Source organism: Hemitrygon akajei, unplaced genomic scaffold (genome assembly GCF_048418815.1).
Source record: "Hemitrygon akajei unplaced genomic scaffold, sHemAka1.3 Scf000038, whole genome shotgun sequence".
Lineage (NCBI taxonomy): Eukaryota > Metazoa > Chordata > Chondrichthyes > Myliobatiformes > Dasyatidae > Hemitrygon > Hemitrygon akajei.
The window spans coordinates 9644444-9669362 of record NW_027331924.1 but is presented as its reverse complement, the minus strand read 5'-3'; the positions used below and the strand labels follow the sequence as shown (position 1 = coordinate 9669362).

General features: G+C 49.7%; 1 protein-coding gene across 1 annotated transcript in view; it reads left to right on the top strand.

Moving 5' to 3' along the window:
* The first annotated feature begins 6386 nt into the window (after positions 1 to 6386).
* LOC140720215 (uncharacterized) overlaps positions 6387 to 24919 on the top strand; it is a 62048-nt gene continuing 43515 nt past the window's right edge. The window contains exons 1-3 of the mRNA XM_073035102.1: positions 6387 to 6414; positions 8508 to 9843; positions 10039 to 10094. Of these exons, the coding sequence (XP_072891203.1) occupies positions 9234 to 9843; positions 10039 to 10094 (666 nt within the window). The 5' untranslated portion in view covers positions 6387 to 6414; positions 8508 to 9233. The remainder of the gene's footprint in view (positions 6415 to 8507; positions 9844 to 10038; positions 10095 to 24919) is intronic.

The following is a 24919-nucleotide window of genomic DNA, read 5'->3' as shown; positions in this document are numbered from 1 at the left end:
GAAATGCTGGAGGAAAATCAGAGGGGCCGGCAGCAACTATGGAGAGGAGACAACAGTCGGCGTTTAAGACCGAGACCCTTCTTCAGGACTGGATAGGAAGGGAGGGAGTAAGAATCTGGGGGAAGGTGAGGTGATAGGGTAAACGGAGACGGGGAGGAGTGAAGAGCTGAGAAGTTCATTGGTGAGAGTGATAAAGAGGTGGAGAATTATTATTATTAAATACTATTAATCCCGAGTGGGGAATTCTTTCGTTACAGCAGCAACATTTAAAAACATACTTAGCACTGTGCAGACTTTACTAAAAATAAAGATTAACAATATACACAATAATTATATATTAAATAATAACGCAGAGACTATTGAACTACTATGTGTGTTCTCCTGTGTCCTGGGGCTGATACCGACAGGGTCAGCAGATGTAGTCTGTCCGGCTGTCTCCTACCCTGACCAGTCACTGTCAGACGGGTCAGCAGATGTAGTCTCTCCGGCTGTCTCATACCCTGACCAGTCACTGTCAGACGGGTCAGCAGATGTAGTCTCTCCGGCTGTCTCCTACCCTGACCAGTCACTGTCAGACGGGTCAGCAGATGTAGTCTCTCCGGCTGTCTCCTACCCTGACCTGCGGTAACTGTCAGACGGGTCAGCAGATGTAGTCTCTCCGGCTGTGTCCTACGCTGACCTGCAGTCACTGTAAGACGGGTCAGCAGATGTAGTCTCTCCGGCTGTCTCCTACCCTGACCTGCACTCACAGTCAGATGGGTCAGCAGATGTAGTCTCTCCGGCTGTCTCCTACCCTGACCAGTCACTGTCAGACGGGACAGCAGATGTAGTCTCTCCGGCTGTCTCCTACCCTGACCAGTCACTGTCAGACGGGATAGCAGATGTAGTCTCTCCGGCTGTCTCCAACCCTGACCTGCGGTCACTGTCAGACGGGTCAGCAGATGTAGTCTCTCCGGCTGTCTCCTACCCTGACCTGCAGTCACTGTCAGACGGGTCAGCAGATGTAGTCTCTCCGGCTGTCTCCTACCCTGACCAGTCACTGTCAGACGGGACAGCAGATGTAGTCTCTCCGGCTGTCTCCTACCCTGACCAGTCACTGTCAGACGGGACAGCAGATGTAGTCTCTCCGGCTGTCTCCTACCCTGACCAGTCACTGTCAGACGGGTCAGCAGATGTAGTCTCTCCGGCTGTCTCCTACCCTGACCAGTCACTGTCAGACGGGTCAGCAGATGTAGTCTCTCCGGCTGTCTCCTACCCTGACCAGTCACTGTCAGACGGGACAGCAGATGTAGTCTCTCCGGCTGTCTCCTACCCTGACCAGTCACTGTCAGACGGGTCAGCAGATGTAGTCTCTCCGGCTGTCTCCTACCCTGACCAGTCACTGTCAGACGGGTCAGCAGATGTAGTCTCTCCGGCTGTCTCCTACCCTGACCAGTCACTGTCAGACGGGTCAGCATATGTAGTCTCTCCGGCTGTCTCCTACCCTGACCAGTCACTGTCAGACGGGTCAGCAGATGTAGTCTCTCCGGCTGTCTCCTACCCTGACCTGCGGTCACTGTCAGACGGGTCAGCAGATGTAGTCTCTCCGGCTGTCTCCTACCCTGACCTGCAGTCACTGTCAGACGGGACAGCAGATGTAGTCTCTCCGGCTGTCTCCTACCCTGACCAGTCACTGTCAGACGGATCAGCAGATGTAATCTGTCCGGCTGTCTCCGACCCTGCGGTCACTGTCAGACGGGACAGCAGATGTAGTCTCTCCGGATGTCTCCTACCCTGACCAGTCACTGTCAGACGGGACAGCAGATGTATTCTCTCCGGCTGTCTCCTACCCTGACCAGTCACTGTCAGACGGATCAGCAGATGTAATCTGTCCGGCTGTCTCCGACCCTGCGGTCACTGTCAGACGGGACAGCAGATGTAGTCTCTCCGGATGTCTCCTATCCTGACCAGTCACTGTCAGACGGGACAGCAGATGTAGTCTCTCCGGCTGTCTCCTACCCTGACCAGTCACTGTCAGACGGGACAGCAGATGTAGTCTCTCCGGCTGTCACCTACCCTGACCAGTCACTGTCAGACGGGACAGCAGATGTAGTCTCTCCGGCTGTCTCCTACCCTGACCAGTCACTGTCAGACGGCTCAGCAGATGTAGTCTCTCCGGCTGTCTCCTACCCTGACCTGCAGTCACTGTCAGACGGGACAGCAGATGTAGTCTCTCCGGCTGTCTCCTACCCTGACCTGCGGTCACTGTCAGACGAGTCAGCAGATGTAGTCTCTCCGGCTGTCTCCTACCCTGACCAGTCACTGTCAGACGGGTCAGCAGATGTAGTCTCTCCGGCTGTCTCCTACCCTGACCTGCAGTCACTGTCAGACGGGTCAGCAGATGTAGTCTCTCCGGCTGTCTCCTACCCTGACCAGTCACTGTCAGACGGATCAGCAGATGTAATCTGTCCGGCTGTCTCCGACCCTGCGGTCACTGTCAAACGGGACAACAGATGTAGTCTCTGCGGATGTCTCCTATTCTGACCAGTCACTGTCAGACGGGACAGCAGATGTAGTCTCTCCGGCTGTCTCCTATCCTGACCAGTCACTGTCAGACGGGACAGCAGATGCAGTCTCTCCGGCTGTCTGCTACCCTGACCTGCGGTCACTGTCAGACGGGACAGCAGATGTAGTCTCTCCGGCTGTCTCCTACCCTGACCAGTCACTGTCAGACGGGTCAGCAGATGTAGTCTCTCCGGCTGTCTCCTACCCTGACCAGTCACTGTCAGACGGGACAGCAGATGTAGTCTCTCCGGCTGTCTCCTACCCTGACCTGCAGTCACTGTCAGACGGGTCAGCAGATGTAGTCTCTCCGGCTGTCTCCGACCCTGCGGTCACTGTCAGACGGGACAGCAGATGTAGTCTCTCCGGCTGTCTCCTACCCTGACCTACAGTCACTGTCAGACGGGTCAGCAGATGTAGTCTCTCCCGCTGTCTCCTACCCTGACTAGTCACTGTCAGACGGGACAGCAGATGTAGTCTCTCCGGCTGTCTCCGACCCTGCGGTCACTGTCAGACGGGACAGCAGATGTAGTCTCTCCGGCTGTCTCCTACCCTGACCTGCGGTCACTGTCAGACGGGTCAGCAGATGTAGTCTCTCCGGCTGTCTCCTACCCTGACCAGTCACTGTCAGACGGGTCAGCAGATGTAATCTGTCCGGCTGTCTCCTACCCTGACCTGCAGTCACTGTCAGACGGGTCAGCAGATGTAGTCTCTCCGGCTGTCTCCTACCCTGACCGGTCACTGTCAGACGGGTCAGCAGATGTAGTCTCAACGGCTGTCTCCTACCCTGACCAGTCACTGTCAGACGGGTCAGCAGATGTAGTCTCTCCGGCTGTCTCCTTCCCTGACCTGCAGTCACTGTCAGACGGTTCAGCAGATGTAGTCTCTCCGGCTGTCTCCAACCCTGACCAGTCACTGTCAGACGGGTCAGCAGATGTAGTCTCTCCGGCTGTCTCCTACCCTGACCTGCGGTCAATGTCAGACGGGTCAGCAGATGTAGTCTCTCCGGCTGTCTCCTACCCTGACCAGTCACTGTCAGACGGGTCAGCAGATGTAGTCTCTCCGGCTGTCTCCTACCCTGACCAGTCACTGTCAGACGGGACAGCAGATGTAGTCTCTCCGGCTGTCTCCTACCCTTACCTGCGGTCACTGTCAGACGGGACACTCCCAGCTACTCACACTCTAAGATGGTGCTGTGCTTGTGACAGCTTGTTGCTGCAGCTCCTACGTTTTGCCGTTTTTTTCAGTGTTCTGTGTGTCATTCTGTATCACTCTGTGTCAGGAGTGGACAATCCCATGTGCTAGAGCTTTTGGAAAGCATCTGTTGGATAAGTCACCGGCACCCAATGGGATGTACCCCAGGACACTGTGGGAAGTGAGGGAGGAGATTGCTGAGCCTCTGGCGATGATCTTTGCATCATCAATGAGGACGGGAGAGGTTCCAGAGGATTGGATGGATGCAGATGCTGTTCCCTTTTTCAAGAGAGAGAGTAGAGAGAGCCCCGGAATATCAGAGGTTACAGCGGGACATTGATCGGATGCAAAACTGGGCTGAGAAGCGGCAGATGGAGTTCAACCCAGATAAGTGTGAGGTAGTTCATCTGGTAGGTCATATATGATAGCGGAACGTAGTATTAATGGCAAGACTCTAGGCAGTGTGGAGGATCAGAGGGATCTTAGGGTCTGGGTCCATAGGTCACTCAAAGCTGCTACGCAGGTTGAATTTGTGGTTAAGAAGGCACGCGGTGCATGAGTTTATGAGCTGAGAGGTAATGTTGCAGCTATATATGACCCTGGTCAGACCTCACTCTGATTACTCTGCTCATTTCTGGTCGCCTCACTACAGGAAGGACGTGGAAACCATAGAAAGGGTGCAGAGGAGATTTACAAGGATGCTGCCTGGATTGGGGGGAGCATGCCTTCTGAGAATCGGTTGAGTGAACCCGGCTTTTCACGATGGAGGATGAGAGGTGACCTGATGGAGGTGTACAAGATAATGAGAGGCATTGATCATGTGGGTAGTCAGAGGCTTTTCCCCAGGGCTGAACTGGCGAGCACGAGTGGAGATATTTTGCAGGTGCTTGGAAGTAGATACAGAGGAGATGTCAGGGGCCTGTGTTTTTTACGCAGAGAGTGGTGAGTGCGTGGAACGGGCTGCCGGCGACCGTGGTGGAAGTGGAAACGGTAGGGTCTTTTCAGAGACTCCTGGACAGGTACATGGAGCTGTGGGCAAGCCTAGGCAGTTCTACGATAAGGACATGTTGGGCTCAGCTTTGTGGGCCGGAGGGCCTGTGTTGTGCTGCAGATTTTCTTTGTTTCCGGGTTCTATCATCCACCTGTTGCAGTGAGCTCACTCCCACCGGAATGATGCTGGTGGCATTGTGAGAATCATAATTTTAGATCGCTCTAGTGCCTTCAGTGCAATCCATCCGCGTCTTCCGAGCAAGAAATTGCAAAGAATGGGTGTAGACAAATCCACGATCTCCTGAATCACTGCCTTCCTGACTGATAGAGCCCAGTTTGTACCGCTGGGTGGTTCTCTGCCTGAGGTGGAGGTGAGTGTCACTGGAGCCCCATAAGGGACTGTCCTGTCTCCGTTTCTGTTCACACTGTACACCTCAGACTTTCAGTACAACTCTGAGTCTGGCCACTTGCAGAAGTTCTCTGATGACTCTGCGGTAGTTGGTTGCATCAGAGATGGGCAGGAGTCGGGGTACAGAGGACTGGTGGGCAGGGTTGTGGAATAGTGAGGGAGGAATCACCTGCTCCTGAATGTGGCCGAAACCAGGGAAATGGTGATTGATTTTAGGAGGAAGAGGACATTGATGAGTCCTGTATACATTCTGGGAGAAGAGGTTACTGTGGTGGAGGAGTACAATTAGCTGGGTGTTTACCTCGGCAATAGATATGACTGGAAAACCAACAGAAAGGTTGTTTTCAAGAAGGGGATGAGTAGACTCTATCTTCTATGAAGCCGAGATGCTTGAATGTGTGAGGCGGGTTGGTGCAGATTGTTTACCAGTCTGTTGTAGCGAGTGCGGTCTTCTTTGCTGCTTTCTGTTGGGGGAGCAGCATCGGTGCAAAACGACAAAATAAACTCACCAGAAAACATGGATCCATCCTTGGACAGAACCGGACTCTTTCGAGTTAGTGGTGGGGAGGGGGTCACTGAACAAACTGTTAGCGATTATGGACAATCTGTCATATCCTCTCCATGACCTACCCGACAGGCAGCAGAGTCCCCATCCCTCTTTCCAACATCCCCGCCGTCTCAAGCATTGTTACACAGATTGTTTCTTACCAAATGCAAGAGTTCATCTTTCTGCGATAGGTGAACACACATCTTAGTTCAATAACCCCTGCATTATTATTTCATGCAATATTATTCCACATTGGTACAGTATTACTGTATATATTATTATTGTCTACTTTCTTTTTAGTAAAGTCTGCACACTGCTAAGTGTGTTTTTAAATGTTGCTGCTGTAACGGAATGAATTTCCCACTCAGGATCAATAAAATATTATTATTCTCCAGCCGTTTATCTTTCTCACTTATTAACTTCTCAGCTCTTAACTCTCCCCGTCTCCCGGTTTACCCTATCACCTCATCTCCCCCCACATTCTTACTCCCTCCCTTCCTTTCCAGTCCTGAAGAAGGGTGTGGGTCTGAAACGCCGACTGTTCTCTCCTCTCCATTGTTGCTTTCTGCCCCCCCGAGTTCCTCCAGCATTTTGTGGGTGTTGCTTTGGATTTCCGCGTCTGCAGATTTTTTTAAATCCTGTTTTATCCAATGCACATGCGTGGGCGGCACAGCCAATCGTGAACATTGCGCATGCGCTCAGCAGACGAGAGGCTCTCGGTGATCGGACGCAGGTAGGAGCGGGGCCGCGGGTGGGAACTTAATCACCGGCGTCTGAACCGCGATTAAAGGAAAATTACTATGAGCTCCGTCCACACTGCTCCCGCACCTCAGGACAGTCCCAGTCCTTTCCGTCTCTCTCAGCCCCACGATTTACCCGAGCCACGGGGAGTTTGCGGCGCCGCCATTTCTCCGGCGCATACGCATCGCTGTTTCCTTTGATGGCGGATAGACAGGTTTCTCCACCGTGGTGTCTTCTGGGTAAGGAGGCAGCCATGGTTGACGCGCCAGCGTTGTCCCCATAGAGAATGTCCCTAACGCAGCGACCTCCAGCCATGTAAATCCGAGGATCAGTACGTCGGAACAAAAATGTAGTGTCCAGTTATTCTCGGATGAAGTCTACCTCCCAGTCAGTGAAAATGTCAATTAGTACTGTATAGCATAAAAAAATCTGCCGGTCAGCTTTAGTTTTCTGGGTAAATAACGATATGAAACACCTTTGTCCTCGATGACAGGTGACTTGTAGCTTTCACATCACAAAAGTGCCACACTCCAATGAGAATAACTACTGCTTACCCCTTCGTAGTCATTGGCATTGCCATCGATGGGTTCATCACTCAATCAGCTGGGGGGGGAGGGAATCCCAGTAATTAGAAAATCTCAAGGATCAGACATGTAGTAACAAGTTCACTTTGTGGAACATGACCTGAACTTGAAATATACCAAAGGACAGAGACAGATTGAGCCAAGTCACAGGTTGATTGAAGGCTGAAATAGCCCATTCTCATACAGACAGGAATACAGTCAGAGATTTTGTTGGTCAGTCAGGATGCCTGATCCGTGCCTTGTTAGAAGATGGGGAGTTCACATATAATCACAGAAACATAAGTCTGCAATTCATTACAGGCCCTTCGGACAACATCATGCCGACCATATAACCTACTCTAGAATCTGCCTAGAGTTTCACTACCAAATAGCCCTCTATTATTCCCAGCTCCACGTACGTACCTAACAGTGTCTGAAAAGACCCTTATTGTATCCACCTTTACCACCGTCGCTGGCAGTACCTGCCACTCTCTGTGTGAAAAACATACCTCTGGTAGCCCCCTTGTACCTACTTCCAAGCACCTTAAAACTATGCCCCCTCATGTTGGCTAGTTCAGCCCTGGGAAAAAACCTCTGCCTATCCACACGATCAATGCCTCTCATCATCTTATACAGCTCTCTCAGGTCACCTCTCATCTTCCATCGCTCCAAAGTTTACTCAACCTACTCTTGTAAGGCATGCTCTCCAATCCAAGCAACATCCTTGTCAATCTCCTCTGCACCCTATTTAGAGTATTTTTTCCTGTAGTGAGTTGATCAGAATTGAACACAGTGCTAAAAGTAGGGTCTAACAAAGGCCTTTTATATCTGTAATAGTACCTCACCGCTTTTGAACTCAGTCCCGTGGCTGATGAAGGCCTTCTTAAAAACATTGTCCAGCTGCATAGCAGCTCTGCATGAACTATTGACACAGATCCCAAGATCTCACTGATCCTCCAAACTGCCAAGAGTCCTATCATTAATATTGTATTCTGTCTTCAAATTGGACCTACCAAAATGAACCACCAGGTTGAACTCCATCTGCTTCCCACAGTCACCTGTGGTATATCACAACTTGAGATGAACTGGGTGATATTCTGATGCCAGAGCTCACATTGAGAGAAGATCTTATAGAAACATGCAAAATTATGATTCAGATAGATAAGATAGAGGCAGGAAAGTTGTTTCCACTGGTAGGTGAGAGTAGAACTAGAGGACATCACTTTAACATTCAGGGCATTTGGGATGGAGATGAAGAACTGCTTTACCCCGAGAGTTGGGAATCTGTAGATTTTTCTGCCCAATGAAGCAGTGGAGGCTACCTCAGTAAATGCATTTGAGACGAGGTTGGATAGATGTTTGCAAAGTAGGGGAATGAAGGGCGATGGGGAAAAGGCAGGTTGGTGGAGACGGGCCAGGTGATGTTCTCCTACTCCTCTTTTTTTATGTTCTCATCACAGACTAAAATCTCACCTGAAAAACTGTCCTTCACCTATTGATGTCCTTTCAAATATTTGTACAGGTTTGAAATGCCAGAACACTTGTGCATGGGCTGTCTCTTTCCGGATATATAAGGAGTGGCCAAATATTTTCTTTGCAACACCGAAGCATCTGTTGTCAATCCTTGGAGATGAAGACTTATCTCATCCCAGCTGGAAATGTGTTTTGTGTCTGAAATGAAGTTTTCTGTTGTAACTCAGTGTTATCCACAGGAACCGGGTGCTGAGAACACACCAGCATTTGTTCACTGGAGATCAGTTCTTCAACTGCATTGATTGTACAAGGGATTCAAACATCTGACTTTCTGAATTGCCAGATGATTGATTGCAGTGAGATATCATTCTCCTTCTCTCAGTGTGGGAAGGGATTCACTCACAGGCTACCCACAGACACACCAGTGCGTTCACAGTGGGGAGAGGCCATTCACCTGCTCTGTGTGAGGGAGGGGAACCACTCAGTCATCCAGTCTGAAGATACATCAGCAAGTTCACACCACAGTGAGATGTTCCACCTGTTCTGACAGCGGGAAGTAATTCATTCTGTCGTCGGTGCTAAATACACATCTGAAAATTCCCCAGTGAGAAGACAGTAACCTGTTTACATGGTGGGAAGGCATTCACACACTCAACCATGCCACAGTGACACCAGCAAGTTCACACCGGGGAGAGGCCAATCACCTGCTCTGTGTGGGAAAGGATTCACTCAATCATCTCAACTGAATGAACACCAGTGAGTTCACACTGAAAAGATGCCGTTCACCTGCTTAGTCTGTGGGAAGGGATTCACTCGTTCATCCACACTACAGAGACACCAGCGAGTTCACACCGGGGAGAGGCCATTCACTTGCTCTGAATGTGGGAAGGGATTCACTGACTCATCCAAACTTGTGAGGCACTACCGAGTTCACACTGGGGAGAGGCCGTTCACTTGCTCTGAATGTGGGAAAGGATTTGCTCGGTCATCTCAACTGACTGAACATCGGCGAGTTCACACTGGGGAGAAACCGTTCAGCTGCTTTCAATGTGGCAAGGGGTTCACTCAGTCATCTCATCTGAAAGTACATCAGCGAATTCACACTGGGGAGAAACCGTTCAGCTGCTCTGAATGTGGGAAGGGATTCGCTGATTCATACTCCCTTGTGAAGCACAGCCGAATTCACACTGGGGAGAAGCCATTCACATGCTGTGAATGTGGGAAGGGATTCACTCAGTCATCTCATCTGAATGTACATCAACTAATTCACACTGGGGAGAAACCGTTCAGCTGCTCTGAATGTGGGAAGGGATTCACTGATTCATACTCCCTTGTGAAGCACAGCCGAATTCACACTGGGGAGAAGCCATTCACATGCTCTGAATGTGGGAAGGGATTCACTGACTCATCCCACCTTGTGAAGCACAGCCGAATTCACACTGGGGAGAAGCCATTCACGTGCTCTGAATGTGGGAAGGGATTCACTGCGTCATCCAACCTGGTGAGGCACAGCCGAATTCACACTGGGGAGAAACCGTTCACCTGCTCAGATTGTGGAAAGGGATTCACTCGGTCATCAGGCTCGAAAGTTCATCAGCGAGTTCACACTGGGCGATGCCAGTCACCTGTTCTGATTGTGGGAATGAATTCACTCAGACATCTCAACTGACTGAACATCAACTGCTGAGATGGAAACGAATTCACTCAGACATCACTGAGCGAACATCAGCGAGTTCACGCTGTATAGAAGCTGTTCATCTGCTCTGACTGTGGGAATTAATGCATACATTCATCTCGGCTGACGACACACCGGACTGATTTCAGCAGTGAGAGGATGTTGACCTGCTCAGACTGTGGGAAGGCATTCACACACTGATCCACACTGCAGAGACAGTGGTGGGTTCACACTGTGGGGAGGGTGGTCACCTGCTCAGATTGTGGGAAGGCATTCACACACTGATCCACACTGCAGAGACAGTGGTGGGGTCACACTGTGGGGAGGGTGGTCACCTGCACAGACTGTGGGAAGGCATTCACACACTGATCCACACTGCAGAGACGGTGGTGGGTTCACACTGTGGGGAGGGTGGTCACCTGCTCAGACTGTGGGAAGGCATTCACACACTGATCCACACTGCAGAGACGGTGGTGGGTTCACACTGTGGGGAGGGTGGTCACCTGCTCAGTCTGTGGGAAGGGATTCACACACTGATCCACACTGCAGAGACAGTGGTGGGTTCACACTGTGGGGAGGGTGGTCACCTGCTCAGACTTTGGGAAGGGATTCACACACTGATCCACACTGCAGAGTCAGTGGTGGGATCATACTGTGGGGAGGGTGGTCACCTGCTCAGACTGTGGGAAGGCATTCACACACTGATCCACACTGCAGAGACAGTGGTGGGTTCACACTGTGGGGAGGGTGGTCACCTGCTCTGAATGTGGGATGGGTTTCAATCAGTCCTTCATCCTTGTGTCCCCCTACCGAGCTTTGATCCATCGTGAATCGGAGAGGTCAGTAGCTTGAGAGGACGTAATTCACTCAGGTTCGCCAATGGGGTATTAAAGGCAGTGGTTCAGGGCAGGTTATTTTTGAGCTTTCAGCAGTGGCCACTCCACAGTCAGGATGGATTATCAAGAAAAACTTCATTAGCAGGAGAAAGTGGAGTGGTCGTTGTTGGAGTGGACAGAGTTGGAGCGGAGACTTTGAGGCTTTAATTCTTTGAGGTTTCAGTGGGGAGAGCAGTCAGTCAGAGAAGGCAAATCCTGATGGAGGTAGAATTTTTTTTGCCCCTTCTTTACATTTTCTCAGTTAGAACAATGGAGATGTCAGGCAGGATAGTGGAGAGCTGCTTTGCGGGATGTGGGAAGGCAGGGGACCCTCCTGTGGCCCTGATAACTACACCTGTGAGAAGGGCATCCAGCTTCAGCTCCGAACAATCCACATTACGGAGTTGGAGCTGGAACTGGATGAACTCCAGATCATTCGGGAGGCTGAAGGGGTGATAGGTAGGACATTTGAGAGGTCGTTGCACCCAAGGGGCACGGCACAGGAAACTGGGTGACAGTGAGGAAGGAGAAAGGTGGAAATAGAGAGTGCAGTTTATCCCTGTGTTCATCTCCCTGAGCATCACATATATCACTTCAGATACTGTCTGTCATGGTCTGGTCCGTTAAGTCCGCATTCCGGATCACAGTCTGGTCCATGCTCCTTATTCCAGGTTTTCCGGGTTTCCCCAGTTTCTATTGAGGCAGTTGATTCTGGTTTGGCTGGTCTCATAAATAGCGTGAGGATTCAGCCTCTGGCTGCTGGATTGTTCCTGTCCAAACCCCCGTCTGTATCCCTTCCCTTCACCTTCCTCCTGGAACCTAGCCTAGCCTAGCTTTGCCTTGCCTCACCTCTGTCTGGAGCCTTGCCTCGCCTCATCTCTGCCTAGGGCCTTGCCTCGCCTCTGCCTAGTGCATCGCCTCGTCTCTGCCTAGGGCCTTGCCTCGCCTCTGCCTAGTGCCTCGACTCGCCTCTGCCTGAAATCTTGCCTTGCCTCTGCCTGAAGCTATGCCTCGCCTGAGCTGTCTCGTCGTGTTCAGCGTTCTGTGTTATGAGTCCCGGCCCTACGTTCTGTACCCAAGGAGGGGTCCCAGCATTGTGTTCTGCGTTCCTGTCCTTCCCCAACTTAGGCTGTGGGTTCTCGTTATGTCCATGTGCCTTGCCCAGTACAGGAGTACCTTGTCCAGCCCGGTGCTGGGATTCCCTTGTCCTGCGCTGGGGTTCCCTCGTCCAGGACACTCACGTCCAGTCCTGTTGGCTCTCCCTCGACTAAGGCTCTGGGTTCTCGTCATGTCCCAGTGCCTCGCCCAGCAGAGGAATACCTTGTCCAGCCCGGTGCTGGGATTCCCTCGTCCTGTGCTGGGGTTTCCTTGTCCCGTCCAGGAGTCTCTCGTTCCATCCTGTGCCTTTCCTCGTCCTGTAGACTCGTCTTGTCCTCGCCTGGTTCTTGAGTCCGAGCCCGAGTCAAGACCCAGGTTCTGGGTCCTTGTCCAGTCTCTGGCTCGGAGTCCAAGCCCAGGCTTCTAGTTCCCAGTTCCATGTCCTGGTTCCGCTGTCCTGGTCAATTCCTAGCCCAGACCCAGAATACTTGTCTTGTCCAGGGCCAGTGTCATGTCCAATGTCCTTTCTTCCCCATTTTCGTTGCTTCCTTCGCATGCCTAGTTCTGTTCCTGGTAGTTCAGTGTCTGTGTCTTGCTTTTGGGTCCACTCCCAACGCTCTTATGACACTGTCCGGGATGGTGGGATGACCTGGCAAAGAAAAGTCACAGCACCAGGGTCTCTGGCACTTAGTCTGGCTCCGAGACTGAGAAGGGAAGGGAGGAGACGAGGTGAGCTGTGGTCAGAGGTGATTCAGCAACAGGGTCTCTGGCACTTAGTCTGGCTCTGAGACTGAGAAGGGAAGGGAGGAGACGAGGTGAGCTGTGGTCAGAGGTGATTCAGCAACAGGGTCTCTGGCACTTAGTCTGGCTCCGAGACTGAGAAGGGAAGGGAGGAGACGAGGTGAGCTGTGGTCAGAGGTGATTCAGCAACAGGGTCTCTGGCACTTAGTCTGGCTCTGAGACTGAGAAGGGAAGGGAGGAGACGAGCTGAGCTGTGATCAGAGGTGATTCAGCAACAGGGTCTCTGGCACTTAGTGTGGCTCCGAGACTGAGAAGGGAAGGGAGGAGACGAGGTGAGCTGTGGTCAGAGGTGATTCAGCAACAGGGTCTCTGGCACTTAGTCTGGCTCTGAGACTGAGAAGGGAAGGGAGGAGACGAGGTGAGCTGTGATCAGAGGTGATTCAGCAACAGGGTCTCTGGCACTTAGTGTGGCTCCGAGACTGAGAAGGGAAGGGAGGAGACGAGGTGAGCTGTGGTCAGAGGTGATTCAGCAACAGGGTCTCTGGCACTTAGTCTGGCTCCGAGACTGAGAAGGGAAGGGAGGCGACGAGGTGAGCTGTGGTCAGAGGTGATTCAGCAACAGGGTCTCTGGCACTTAGTCTGGCTCTGAGACTGAGAAGGGAAGGGAGGAGACGAGGTGAGCTGTGGTCAGAGGTGATTCAGCAACAGGGTCTCTGGCACTTAGTCTGGCTCTGAGACTGAGAAGGGAAGGGAGGAGACGAGGTGAGCTGTGGTCAGAGGTGATTCAGCAACAGGGTCTCTGGCACTTAGTCTGGCTCTGAGACTGAGAAGGGAAGGGAGGAGACGAGGTGAGCTGTGGTCAGAGGTGATTCAGCAACAGGGTCTCTGGCACTTAGTCTGGCTCTGAGACTGAGAAGGGAAGGGAGGAGACGAGGTGAGCTGTGGTCAGAGGTGATTCAGCAACAGGGTCTCTGGCACTTAGTCTGGCTCCGAGACTGAGAAGGGAAGGGAGGAGACGAGGTGAGCTGTGGTCAGAGGTGATTCAGCAACAGGGTCTCTGGCACTTAGTCTGGCTCTGAGACTGAGAAGGGAAGGGAGGAGACGAGGTGAGCTGTGGTCAGAGGTGATTCAGCAACAGGGTCTCTGGCACTTAGTGTGGCTCCGAGACTGAGAAGGGAAGGGAGGAGACGAGGTGAGCTGTGGTCAGAGGTGATTCAGCAACAGGGTCTCTGGCACTTAGTCTGGCTCCGAGACTGAGAAGGGAAGGGAGGAGACGAGGTGAGCTGTGGTCAGAGGTGATTCAGCAACAGGGTCTCTGGCACTTAGTGTGGCTCCGAGACTGAGAAGGGAAGGGAGGAGACGAGGTGAGCTGTGGTCAGAGGTGATTCAGCAACAGGGTCTCTGGCACTTAGTCTGGCTCCGAGACTGAGAAGGGAAGGGAGGAGACGAGGTGAGCTGTGGTCAGAGGTGATTCAGCAACAGGGTCTCTGGCACTTAGTCTGGCTCCGAGACTGAGAAGGGAAAAGAGGAGACGAGGTGAGCTGTGGTCAGAGGTGATTCAGCAACGGGGTCTCTGGCACTTAGTCTGGCTCCGAGACTGAGAAGGGAAGGGAGGAGACTAGGTGAGCTGTGGTCAGAGGTGATTCAGCAACAGGGTCTCTGGCACTTAGTCTGGCTTCGAGACTGAGAAGGGAAGGGAGGAGACGAGGTGAGCTGTGGTCAGAGGTGATTCAGCAACAGGGTCTCTGGCACTTAGTGTGGCTCCGAGACTGAGAAGGGAAGGGAGGAGACGAGGTGAGCTGTGGTCAGAGGTGATTCAGCAACAGGGTCTCTGGCACTTAGTCTGGCTCTGAGACTGAGAAGGGAAGGGAGGAGACGAGGTGAGCTGTGGTCAGAGGTGATTCAGCAACAGGGTCTCTGGCACTTAGTGTGGCTCCGAGACTGAGAAGGGAAGGGAGGAGACGAGGTGAGCTGTGGTCAGAGGTGATTCAGCAACAGGGTCTCTGGCACTTAGTCTGGCTCTGAGACTGAGAAGGGAAGGGAGGAGACGAGGTGAGCTGTGGTCAGAGGTGATTCAGCAACAGGGTCTCTGGCACTTAGTGTGGCTCCGAGACTGAGAAGGGAAGGGAGGAGACGAGGTGAGCTGTGGTCAGAGGTGATTCAGCAACAGGGTCTCTGGCACTTAGTCTGGCTCCGAGACTGAGAAGGGAAGGGAGGAGACGAGGTGAGCTGTGGTCAGAGGTGATTCAGCAACAGGGTCTCTGGCACTTAGTCTGGCTCTGAGACTGAGAAGGGAAGGGTGGAGACGAGGTGAGCTGTGGTCAGAGGTGATTCAGCAACAGGGTCTCTGGCACTTAGTCTGGCTCTGAGACTGAGAAGGGAAGGGAGGAGACGAGGTGAGCTGTGGTCAGAGGTGATTCAGCAACAGGGTCTCTGGCACTTAGTCTGGCTCCGAGACTGAGAAGGGAAGGGAGGAGACGAGGTGAGCTGTGGTCAGAGGTGATTCAGCAACAGGGTCTCTGGCACTTAGTCTGGCTCTGAGACTGAGAAGGGAAGGGAGGAGACGAGGTGAGCTGTGGTCAGAGGTGATTCAGCAACACGGTCTCTGGCACTTAGTCTGGCTCTGAGACTGAGAAGGGAAGGGAGGAGACGAGGTGAGCTGTGGTCAGAGGTGATTCAGCAACAGGGTCTCTGGCACTTAGTCTGGCTCTGAGACTGAGAAGGGAAGGGAGGAGACGAGGTGAGCTGTGGTCAGAGGTGATTCAGCAACAGGGTCTCTGGCACTTAGTCTGGCTCTGAGACTGAGAAGGGAAGGGAGGAGACGAGGTGAGCTGTGGTCAGAGGTGATTCAGCAACAGGGTCTCATTCACTTAGTCTGGCTCCGAGACTGAGAAGGGAAGGGAGGAGACGAGGTGAGCTGTGATCAGAGGTGATTCAGCAACAGGGTCTCTGGCACTTAGTCTGGCTCTGAGACTGAGAAGGGAAGGGTGGAGACGAGGTGAGCTGTGGTCAGAGGTGATTCAGCAACAGGGTCTCTGGCACTTAGTCTGGCTCTGAGACTGAGAAGGGAAGGGGGGAGACGAGGTGAGCTGTGGTCAGAGGTGATTCAGCAACAGGGTCTCTGGCACTTAGTCTGGCTCCGAGACTGAGAAGGGAAGGGAGGAGACGAGGTGAGCTGTGGTCAGAGGTGATTCAGCAACAGGGTCTCTGGCACTTAGTCTGGCTCCGAGACTGAGAAGGGAAGGGAGGAGACGAGGTGAGCTGTGGTCAGAGGTGATTCAGCAACAGGGTCTCTGGCACTTAGTCTGGCTCTGAGACTGAGAAGGGAAGGGAGGAGACGAGGTGAGCTGTGGTCAGAGGTGATTCAGCAACAGGGTCTCGGGCACTTAGTCTGGCTCCGAGACTGAGAAGGGAAGGGAGGAGACGAGGTGAGCTGTGGTCAGAGGTGATTCAGCAACAGGGTCTCTGGCACTTAGTCTGGCTCTGAGACTGAGACGGGAAGGTCGGAGACGAGGTGAGCTGTGGTCAGAGGTGATTCAGCAACAGGGTCTCTGGCACTTAGTCTGGCTCTGAGACTGAGAAGGGAAGGGAGGAGACGAGGTGAGCTGTGGTCAGAGGTGATTCAGCAACAGGGTCTCTGGCACTTAGTCTGGCTCTGAGACTGAGAAGGGAAGGGAGGAGACGAGGTGAGCTGTGGTGATACGTGGCTTGTTAGCTCAGGGAACTGACAGGATGTTCTGTAGGTGAGAATGAAATTCCAGGATGGTGTGTTCCCTCCTGCATGCTGGCATCTGGGTCATCTCAGGTCGAGTGCTCAGCATTCCTCAGGAGGGTGGACAGTGAAGGTCGTGGTCCATGTGGGTAACAATGAGATGGGCTGGTAGAGTGACGAGGTTCTGTAAAGGGAGTTCAGGGAGTGAGGTGCTAATTGAAAGGGCATCTCCTCCAGTCCTGTGATCTCAGGACTGTCATCTGTGCCGCGGGCCAGGATAATAGGAAGATTACACAGTTTAACACGTGGCTAAGGAGTTGGTGCAGGAGGGAGCGTATAAGATTTTTGGATCGTTTGAGCTGGTGAGGATTGCTATGTACAGAGGAGTGTGAGTGTGTTGGCGGAGACACATCGTTAATGGAGTGTGAATAGGCAGACAGGGCTCTCTCTCTCTCACTCTCACACACACACACACACACACACACACACACACATAGACACACACACAGATGCAGTGGGATGTGAGGGAGGGGAATGAGAAGGGAAAAGGGGAATGAGGAGGATGGAGTTAGGGCTCCTTCAGTAAGTCCGAGACTGCCTACCCTCCCCCTCTGGAATTGGTCCCATTCCCTACCCCTACTTCTTGCCTTTTCAAAAAGAAAAGGAATTGTTTGATAGCATCTGGTTAACACACTTTGATAATAAATTCATGCTGAACTTCAACATTGAAATTCATTGTTTGTAAAACATGTACTGATGAGAAATGGTCTGAGTGAAGGTCCGAGAGTGGTAAACGAACCGGTGTTCGGCCCCACTGCTCCGTGCCGGACAGGAACCCCTATCGGAGTCTGCCCCATCTGTCTGAGCTTGATACGTCGCACTGTTGTTTCCTCTTTCCGTACCTGTCCCAGTGTCTTTTATTTCCCTTCTCAACCCCATTCCCTGCCTTCTCCCCATGATCTTTGATACCTTTATTAATCAAGCACTGATCAGCCTCTGTTTTAAATACACCCGATGACTTGGCCTCTGAGCTGTGGCAATGAATTTCACAGTTCCTCATCTCTCTAAATGCATGCTCTCTGCTATTGGACATCTTGACGCACAATGTTAAAAGCGGCAGCTATCTACTTTGTCTATACCTGTCGTAATCTGGTCAAGCTCTTTTAGGTCACCCTGAGCCTCCTGCACTGCAGATAAAGCAGCCCAAGTTTGTCCGAACTCTCCTTACACAGTAGCTCATATCCCTATTCCAGACAACATCCCGGTGAACCTCTTCGTTGCTGCCCTAAACACCAGAGGCGTAACGGGCTTTAAGTAGTAAATAGTGGATTGTTAATTAATAAGTGTGTGAAAGGTGACGGGTAGAAAGCAGCAGTATGGAGTTTTAAGGGAAAATCTTATTACCAACAATTAACTCAGAGTGGATCAATCATAAGGGCGTTTATTTTTACTTGTGGCAAGGGAAGACTAGCACTGCACAAGAGCTGGTAATAGCTGTTCTCCAAAAAGAAACACAAGCCAGCAGGTTCACTCCTTCAGACACAAATTCAAGGACAGGGTGCATTATGTTTGTCTGCTGAATCGGTATATTTGGCATTCTTTCACACAGTGTCACGTGGTCCGTGGATTCCTGATTCCAGTTATTTCTAGGTAGAGGAGAAAATGGCGGTGCGACGCAGCGCGCGCGGCCTCTCCGGAGAATGGATATCCGTTACGTGTTAAGTAGGGATCCGTGCACAATCCTGATTTGATGGAGACAGACGTGAGAGCGTGGAGGAACATCTGGAGAAACGTCTGAAATGCCCGCTTCGCTGCCGCTGCTGTTGTGCGGTCCGGAATCTCCGGAGGAGAAGGCCTCCGAGACCTCGGCTTTGATTATTTTGGCGGCCGGGACGAGGTCGAGGGCGCTTGGCAGAGGATGGCGCTCGGGAGGCAGCCCGGTTGGAGGCTCGAATTTTTCGGAGGGACTCGGAGTCTGCTGTCGTCCTGTACTTCCGAGGCATTAGTAGTCAGTCCCTGGAACTTTATGGCAGAGAGAGATTCTCCTTTTGCTGCCTGATGTCGAGACTATTGGAGTCGATCGGGACTTGAGACTTTTTTTTAAACCATGCCCATGGACTGCCTTCATCAAATTATGGTAATGCTTTGCACTGCTGTAACTATATGCTATAATTATGTGGTTTGTCAGTGTGAGTCTTTGGTTTGTCCTTTTTAAATTTTGTGACATCACTCTGGAGGAACATTGTATCATTTCTTAATGCATGCATTTCTAAATGACAATAAACGAGGACTGAGTGTCCTCATATTCTAATCTAATCTAATCTATAATACACTCGATTGAATGGGGTAAGAAAAACACACTTTTGAATCCTAACAAGTTTTGAGCGCATGTTGTTACATGAAGTACAATAGCATTGGTAAAGCAGTGGCTGATTTGCAGGAATCAAAGAGCAGGAACACAGGGAGAATTTCTGGCTGATGCCGACAGGGGTTTGTGTTGGGATCGTTTCTTTTTACATTATATGTCAATAATGTGGCTGAAGTCACTGATGGCTTTGTGACCAAGTAGGGAGACTTTAGAAAGATAGAAGGAGGACCAGGTAAGTTTGAGGAAGCAGAAAGCCGCAGAAGGACGGATACCGATGAGGAGAATGGACAAAGAAGTGACGGATGAAATATATTGTTGGGAAGTGTATGGTCAAAAAAAACCCAACAACATCGGAGGTGTTGAGGGACTTGGAAGTCCGAGTGCAGGATTCTCTAAAGCAGTGGTTCCCAACCTTTTTTTGTCCATGCCCCACCTAATCACCTCTAAAATCCTGATGCCCCCTATGGTGATATATAATTCTTATTTTTCAAAAAGTGAACTCCTATTCACCTGGAGGAAGCCTAAAAGACCATTAACTTGGTTTAAACAAGCTTCCAAAGAACATGGCATTCATGAAAGAGAAAAATAAAAGAACCAAAGGACTGTTAAAGTTCTGAGGAAGAAATTACTAAGAAATTGTAAAAAAAAGAACATTGGTATAAATAATAATAATAATAATAATAATAATAATAATAATAATAATAATAATAAATAAAACAATGCCGATTCGTTTCTACAGCATACAAAGACAGATACACCGTTTAAAAGAGATGACGCAATGTACACACCTTCACACCACCAAGAACCGAAAGCTACTGCAAAAAGCAGCATTGGCGCGACCTCGTACGAGTTTCTTACGCGTTTGGACTTGTTCATTCGTTCCTTCCTACATCAGTCAATTCATTAATTTAATTCTGAAAGCCATTTGATGGTTGTAATTATGGTGATACACTATATATACAGTACATACGCAATTACACATGTACATACCCACAAGTATTTTTATGTATGCATACTGTATATACACATATGTATTAACTCGCACACACACTCATACTCACACAGACTTACTAGAAAAAAAATCACTGTTAATAACTCATTCTCGAATTGCCCCCCTTAAAAATCAAATTACCCCCCTGTGGGGCTTACGCCCCACGTTGGGAACCAGTGCTCTAAAGCTTTGTTGCAGGTTGATTCAGTCGTGACGATGGCAAACGCGATGCTTCCATTAATTTCAGGAGGACTAGAATATAAAAGCAATAATTTAATGTGGAGGCTTTATAAAACACTGCTGAGATTTCACGTCAAGCGTTGTGAACCGTTTCGATCCAGTCAACTCCGAAAGGTTGTGCTGAAACAGGAGAAAGTTCAAAGGCCATTCCCGAAAATGATTCCGGGACTGAATGACTTGTCATATGAAGAGCTGGATGGCAATGTCAGTGGGGAAAAGGTTGCAATGGATATTTGGTGGTTGTTGGCAGGGTAATTGGATGGGTGAAGACGGGGCAGATGGAAGAGAACGGACGAAAATGTGAGATCATCCATTCCGGGCAGATAAGTGGAAAAGAAGTGCACATTTAACATGTCAGAGTGAAAAGTTCAGAGAGACCTGGGTGTCCTTGTGAACACATCGCTGCGATTTAACATCTGTTATCGATACAGACCACCTCGTGTCCACCAACATTTCACATTGCAGGATGCCTAATGAACGTCTTGAGTACATCCGGGGATGAGCAGCACTGTCAACAGAGGCAGCCGTCAGCCGTTTGTATGACCACACAGACTAATCCCCTCAGCACATAACTTCCTCTGCCTTGCCTATTCAAGCTTCCGTTTGGAAAGGCTCGTAATCACCCTCTGATATCTGGTTTAACCATATCCACTGGCAGCAAATGCCGGATATTATCCACTGAAGGAAAGCACCCTGCAGGAAATCATCTACTCCAGAAGATCTAATTGAAGTTTAAACATAGGGAGAGCGAAATGTTTACGTTCTATGCCTGTCAGACACGCAAATATTTCGGGCAGGATGCTCGCCCCTGGAAGCGTAAAGGTTGGGCAGAATTTCCAGTACTGCGCGGTGCTGTTCTATAAGTGGTCTATACTCTATTTGGGGCCTACAACTGCTCAGACCACTCTAAATGCGGTTATGTTTCAGAAAAGCTGTTGCATCGAGAACAGAGAATGCAGTCAAGTGCACATAACCTCTCTGGAGATCTCTGACTTGCATTGAGACATGGGTAATTCTGTCATCACGAAGGGTCTCGGCCCGAAACTCCCACTGTTTTCTTTTTTTCCGCAGATTCTGCCCGGCTGCTGAGTTCCTGCAGCAGTTTCTGTGTGTTGCATTGGATTTACAGCATCTGCATATTCTCTTGTATCGTGTGTGTGGGCGCAATTCTAGGTTTGTGGATCATACAAATGTTGGTGTTATAGTGGATGGTTTAGACAAAATACAGCAGGATATATTCCTTTGTGAGAAGAGCATCACCAGATGGAGTCTAATCAAGACAGGTATCCATCATTGCAACTTGGAGAGCAAAGGATGCGGAATACAACACTGCCAATGAGACGGCTCTGAAAAGATGGACGGAGAGAGAAACCCAGGGGTCCATGTCTGTAGGAAAGCTGAGGAAAGAGCTGAGGAAACAGGAAACAGGAAACAGTCATGCAACTGCTTCATAAATCTCTGTGAGGTTGTATCAGAAATATTATAACCGGTTCTGGGCGCCCGATATAGCACAGACGCTATATCGGGTTTGGTGAGGGTGCAGCAGTGGTTTGATAGGATGCTGCGGGATGAGAGGGGATGTGCTCATTTGTTAAACCGGTTTATTACTGTCACAGCCACTGATGTACCCTGAAGGAACTTGACTGTTTTCACTGGAGCAGTGAAGACTGAGGAAGATAACCGATCCGTTTGTAAGATTATGTGAGTCACAGATAGGGTCGCGAACAGCTGACATTTTCCGAGGACTAAGAGGCATAATATCAGAGGGTATGAGATTAAGGTTAGAGGGGTAAAGTAAAAGGACATGTGTGGGGCTCAAATGGAGCCCTAGGGAAAAGAAAATACGCCGCTGCAGCCACTCTGTTGCATTTGTCTTTCCATGCACTGCCTACTTCATGTTCCCGTACCTCTTGTCAGCATTTGGGAGGCCTCTAGTCAAAGTCATGACTTACGGCTCATTAAGCCGCTGTCACTTAGCGAAGGAATGAACATCCTCCATCTTTGTCTGACCTTGCTCGTACACAGGGAAGAAGGAATCTTAATCACTGTGTCCCTATTTTTGACCAGTCATGGTTCTTAGCCCTGAGGTGAACACCTAAGGCAGGAGAACCGCTGGACCACACTTAGTCTGGTCTCCACCGTTTGGCCTGTTTAGCATTGAAGCGCGCAAGCCTCCAGAGCCGAGAACATGGTTGTGTTCCTCTTGAAGGATCACAGACATTGTATCCTCCCTATCTCTAAACACCCAGGATGGGACCAACACCTGGGCTGGATCATCCTGATGCGGGTTTCGGACGAAACATTTCCTATTTATGCCTCTCCATAGAACTGCGTGAACCTGCTGAACAGCTCCAACTTTATCCGTCTGTTCCGTTCCGTATTCAAGTGCTCCACCTCACCGTGCCTCATTGTATGAACCATCCAACCTGTTCACAGCAGCGCACAGGAGGCCACGAATGATCCCTGTTGCGCTCCACAAGCTACATCTCTCCAGCTGGATAATTTGTTCCAATTCTCTTCTTTTCGAAAGTAGGATCGGTTTCAATCGATGCTAAAACACAAGCGATTTATTTGGCTGTTTATTATAACCATGTGGAGACTGTCATGTGGAGTCTCGAGATATGCCTTTGTTGTGAACTTGATGTGATGTCGGAGGTTCCACTTTATGAGGCCTCTCCGTATATCCTAAAATACACAAAGTGGGAGTGAGATGATCGCTCGTATCGATGAATTGCAGTCCAGCGTCTGTGCTTTTCCTACAATTTCCTATCATTGAAGCGCTGGAGATGTACCCGGTTGCAACTGTGCACTACATTGCTGAGTGCGAGCAGGTCTGAGTGCTCGCTGCAGATTGCGTTCAGTTATGCACAGTCTGTGTGTGTCCCATTCGTGCAGGACTGGCTTAGTACAGCACATTTCCCTAATGGGGAGCACCTGACTAGTTCTACACAGCGTCGTGTGTGTCCCTCGGGGATGGGGGTGGTTGCGGTGGGGAGGTTTAGGTGCTGGGGTGTTGGGGGCGCTGGTAGTAGGGGCTGGCCTCGAGATTATAGCTGAGATATATCTGCAAAATCCGCAGCTTATTGATGTTGTGGAAGTCTGTGTCCCCGCAACACCGTGTTTGCTGTCTGCATGTCCATTTCCTGCTGCGTGTTGGAATTGTGCTGGGCCGAGTCTGTGCATCCAAGATCTGGTTTGTGCAGCAGTGCCTTCCTCGTGTTGAAACGGGCTAGCGAAGCTCCCTGTCTACACCGGACTGAGTGTGGTCATTTTTGGGCTGCGACTTCACAATGTGGATTGGTTTCTCTATGTCTTATCTGTACAGCGGTGTGTTTGATTTTGTAACTCCACTCTGTGCTCTATCACGTCATCAGTCAATTAATATTACATCGTCTCTGTCCCACCATTGTCCTTGCCAGAACGGGACTTCCTTTCAACATTGCTCGACCTTCCCCCTACCGTCCGTGGAATGATATCTGCTGATTCCCACCATCATGCCACATGATTTAAAACTCTCCCAGGCACTGCCAGAGAAACAACGTTATCTTAGGTGTAGCCTGTTGCCATGACACCGGTCTTACCTGCCAGTGAAGGGAGCTCAATGATCCCGACATCTGAAACTACCCCGCTGCACCAACTGCTTCGCTGCAAGTTTAACTGTACTGCCTTCACAGTTCTTAGCCAGGTTGCACGTGGCACAGGACGTAAGCCTGAAATCAACATAATAAAGGGCCTTCCACTGACTGTGCATCATATAGACCTAGTTCATTATTAAATGTGGATGCTAAAATTCTTTGAAAAATAATGGCTAATCGGCTGGAGAATTTTGAAGCTAAAATTCTCTCTCAAGACCAAACAGTTTTTGTAAAAGGCTGTTATTCCTTCTCTAATGTTCGGAGACTGTTAAATGTTATATATTCATCCTTTCCTAACACTCCCCAATGTGTTGTCTTTCTCGATGCTGAACAGGCATTTGACAGAGTTTAATGGAAACACTTTTTTAAATGTTTTAGAGAAATTCGGCTTTGGTATTAATTTTAAGAAGTGGATCAGAATGATATATAAAACTCTACTGCTACTGTTATTTCTAATAATTGCAGATCTCCCTTTTTTCGGCTTTCTCAGGGTACGAGACAAGAATGGCCATTAAGTCCCTTGTTATTTAATTTGGTGCTGGGAACCTTGGCTATTGCACTTCGTGAAGCTAAAGATATTCATTGAATTTTCATAAATGGGGCTATTCATAAGATCTGCCTTTATGCTGACGATCTCTTAGTTTATATTTCGAATCCTGAAGAATCCATTCCTAGTTTATTGAAACTATTAAACAAATTTGGCAAGTTTTCTGGATATAAACTAAACCTTCATAAAAGTGGATTATTTTCCCTAAATGATTCTGCTTCTATATATGATCACATTCCTTTTAGAGTTACGGACTCATTTAAATATTTAGGTATTAATATTACTAAAAATCATAAAGACATTTATTAAGCTAATTTGATTCCTTTAGTGGATTTTATGAAGCAATTACTTTGTAGATGGTATCCACTTACACTTTCATTAGCCGGCCGAATTCATGCAGTTAAAATGAAGAGTTTACCAAAAATTTTATAGGTATTTCAAAATATCCCTGTTTTTTAACTAAGAATTTTTTTTGATCAAGTTGACTCTGTTATTTCATCTTTTGTTTGGAATAATACAAGACCAAGAATATCATTTACAAAAATTAAAAAAGGATGGAGCTCCGAATTTAAGAATGTA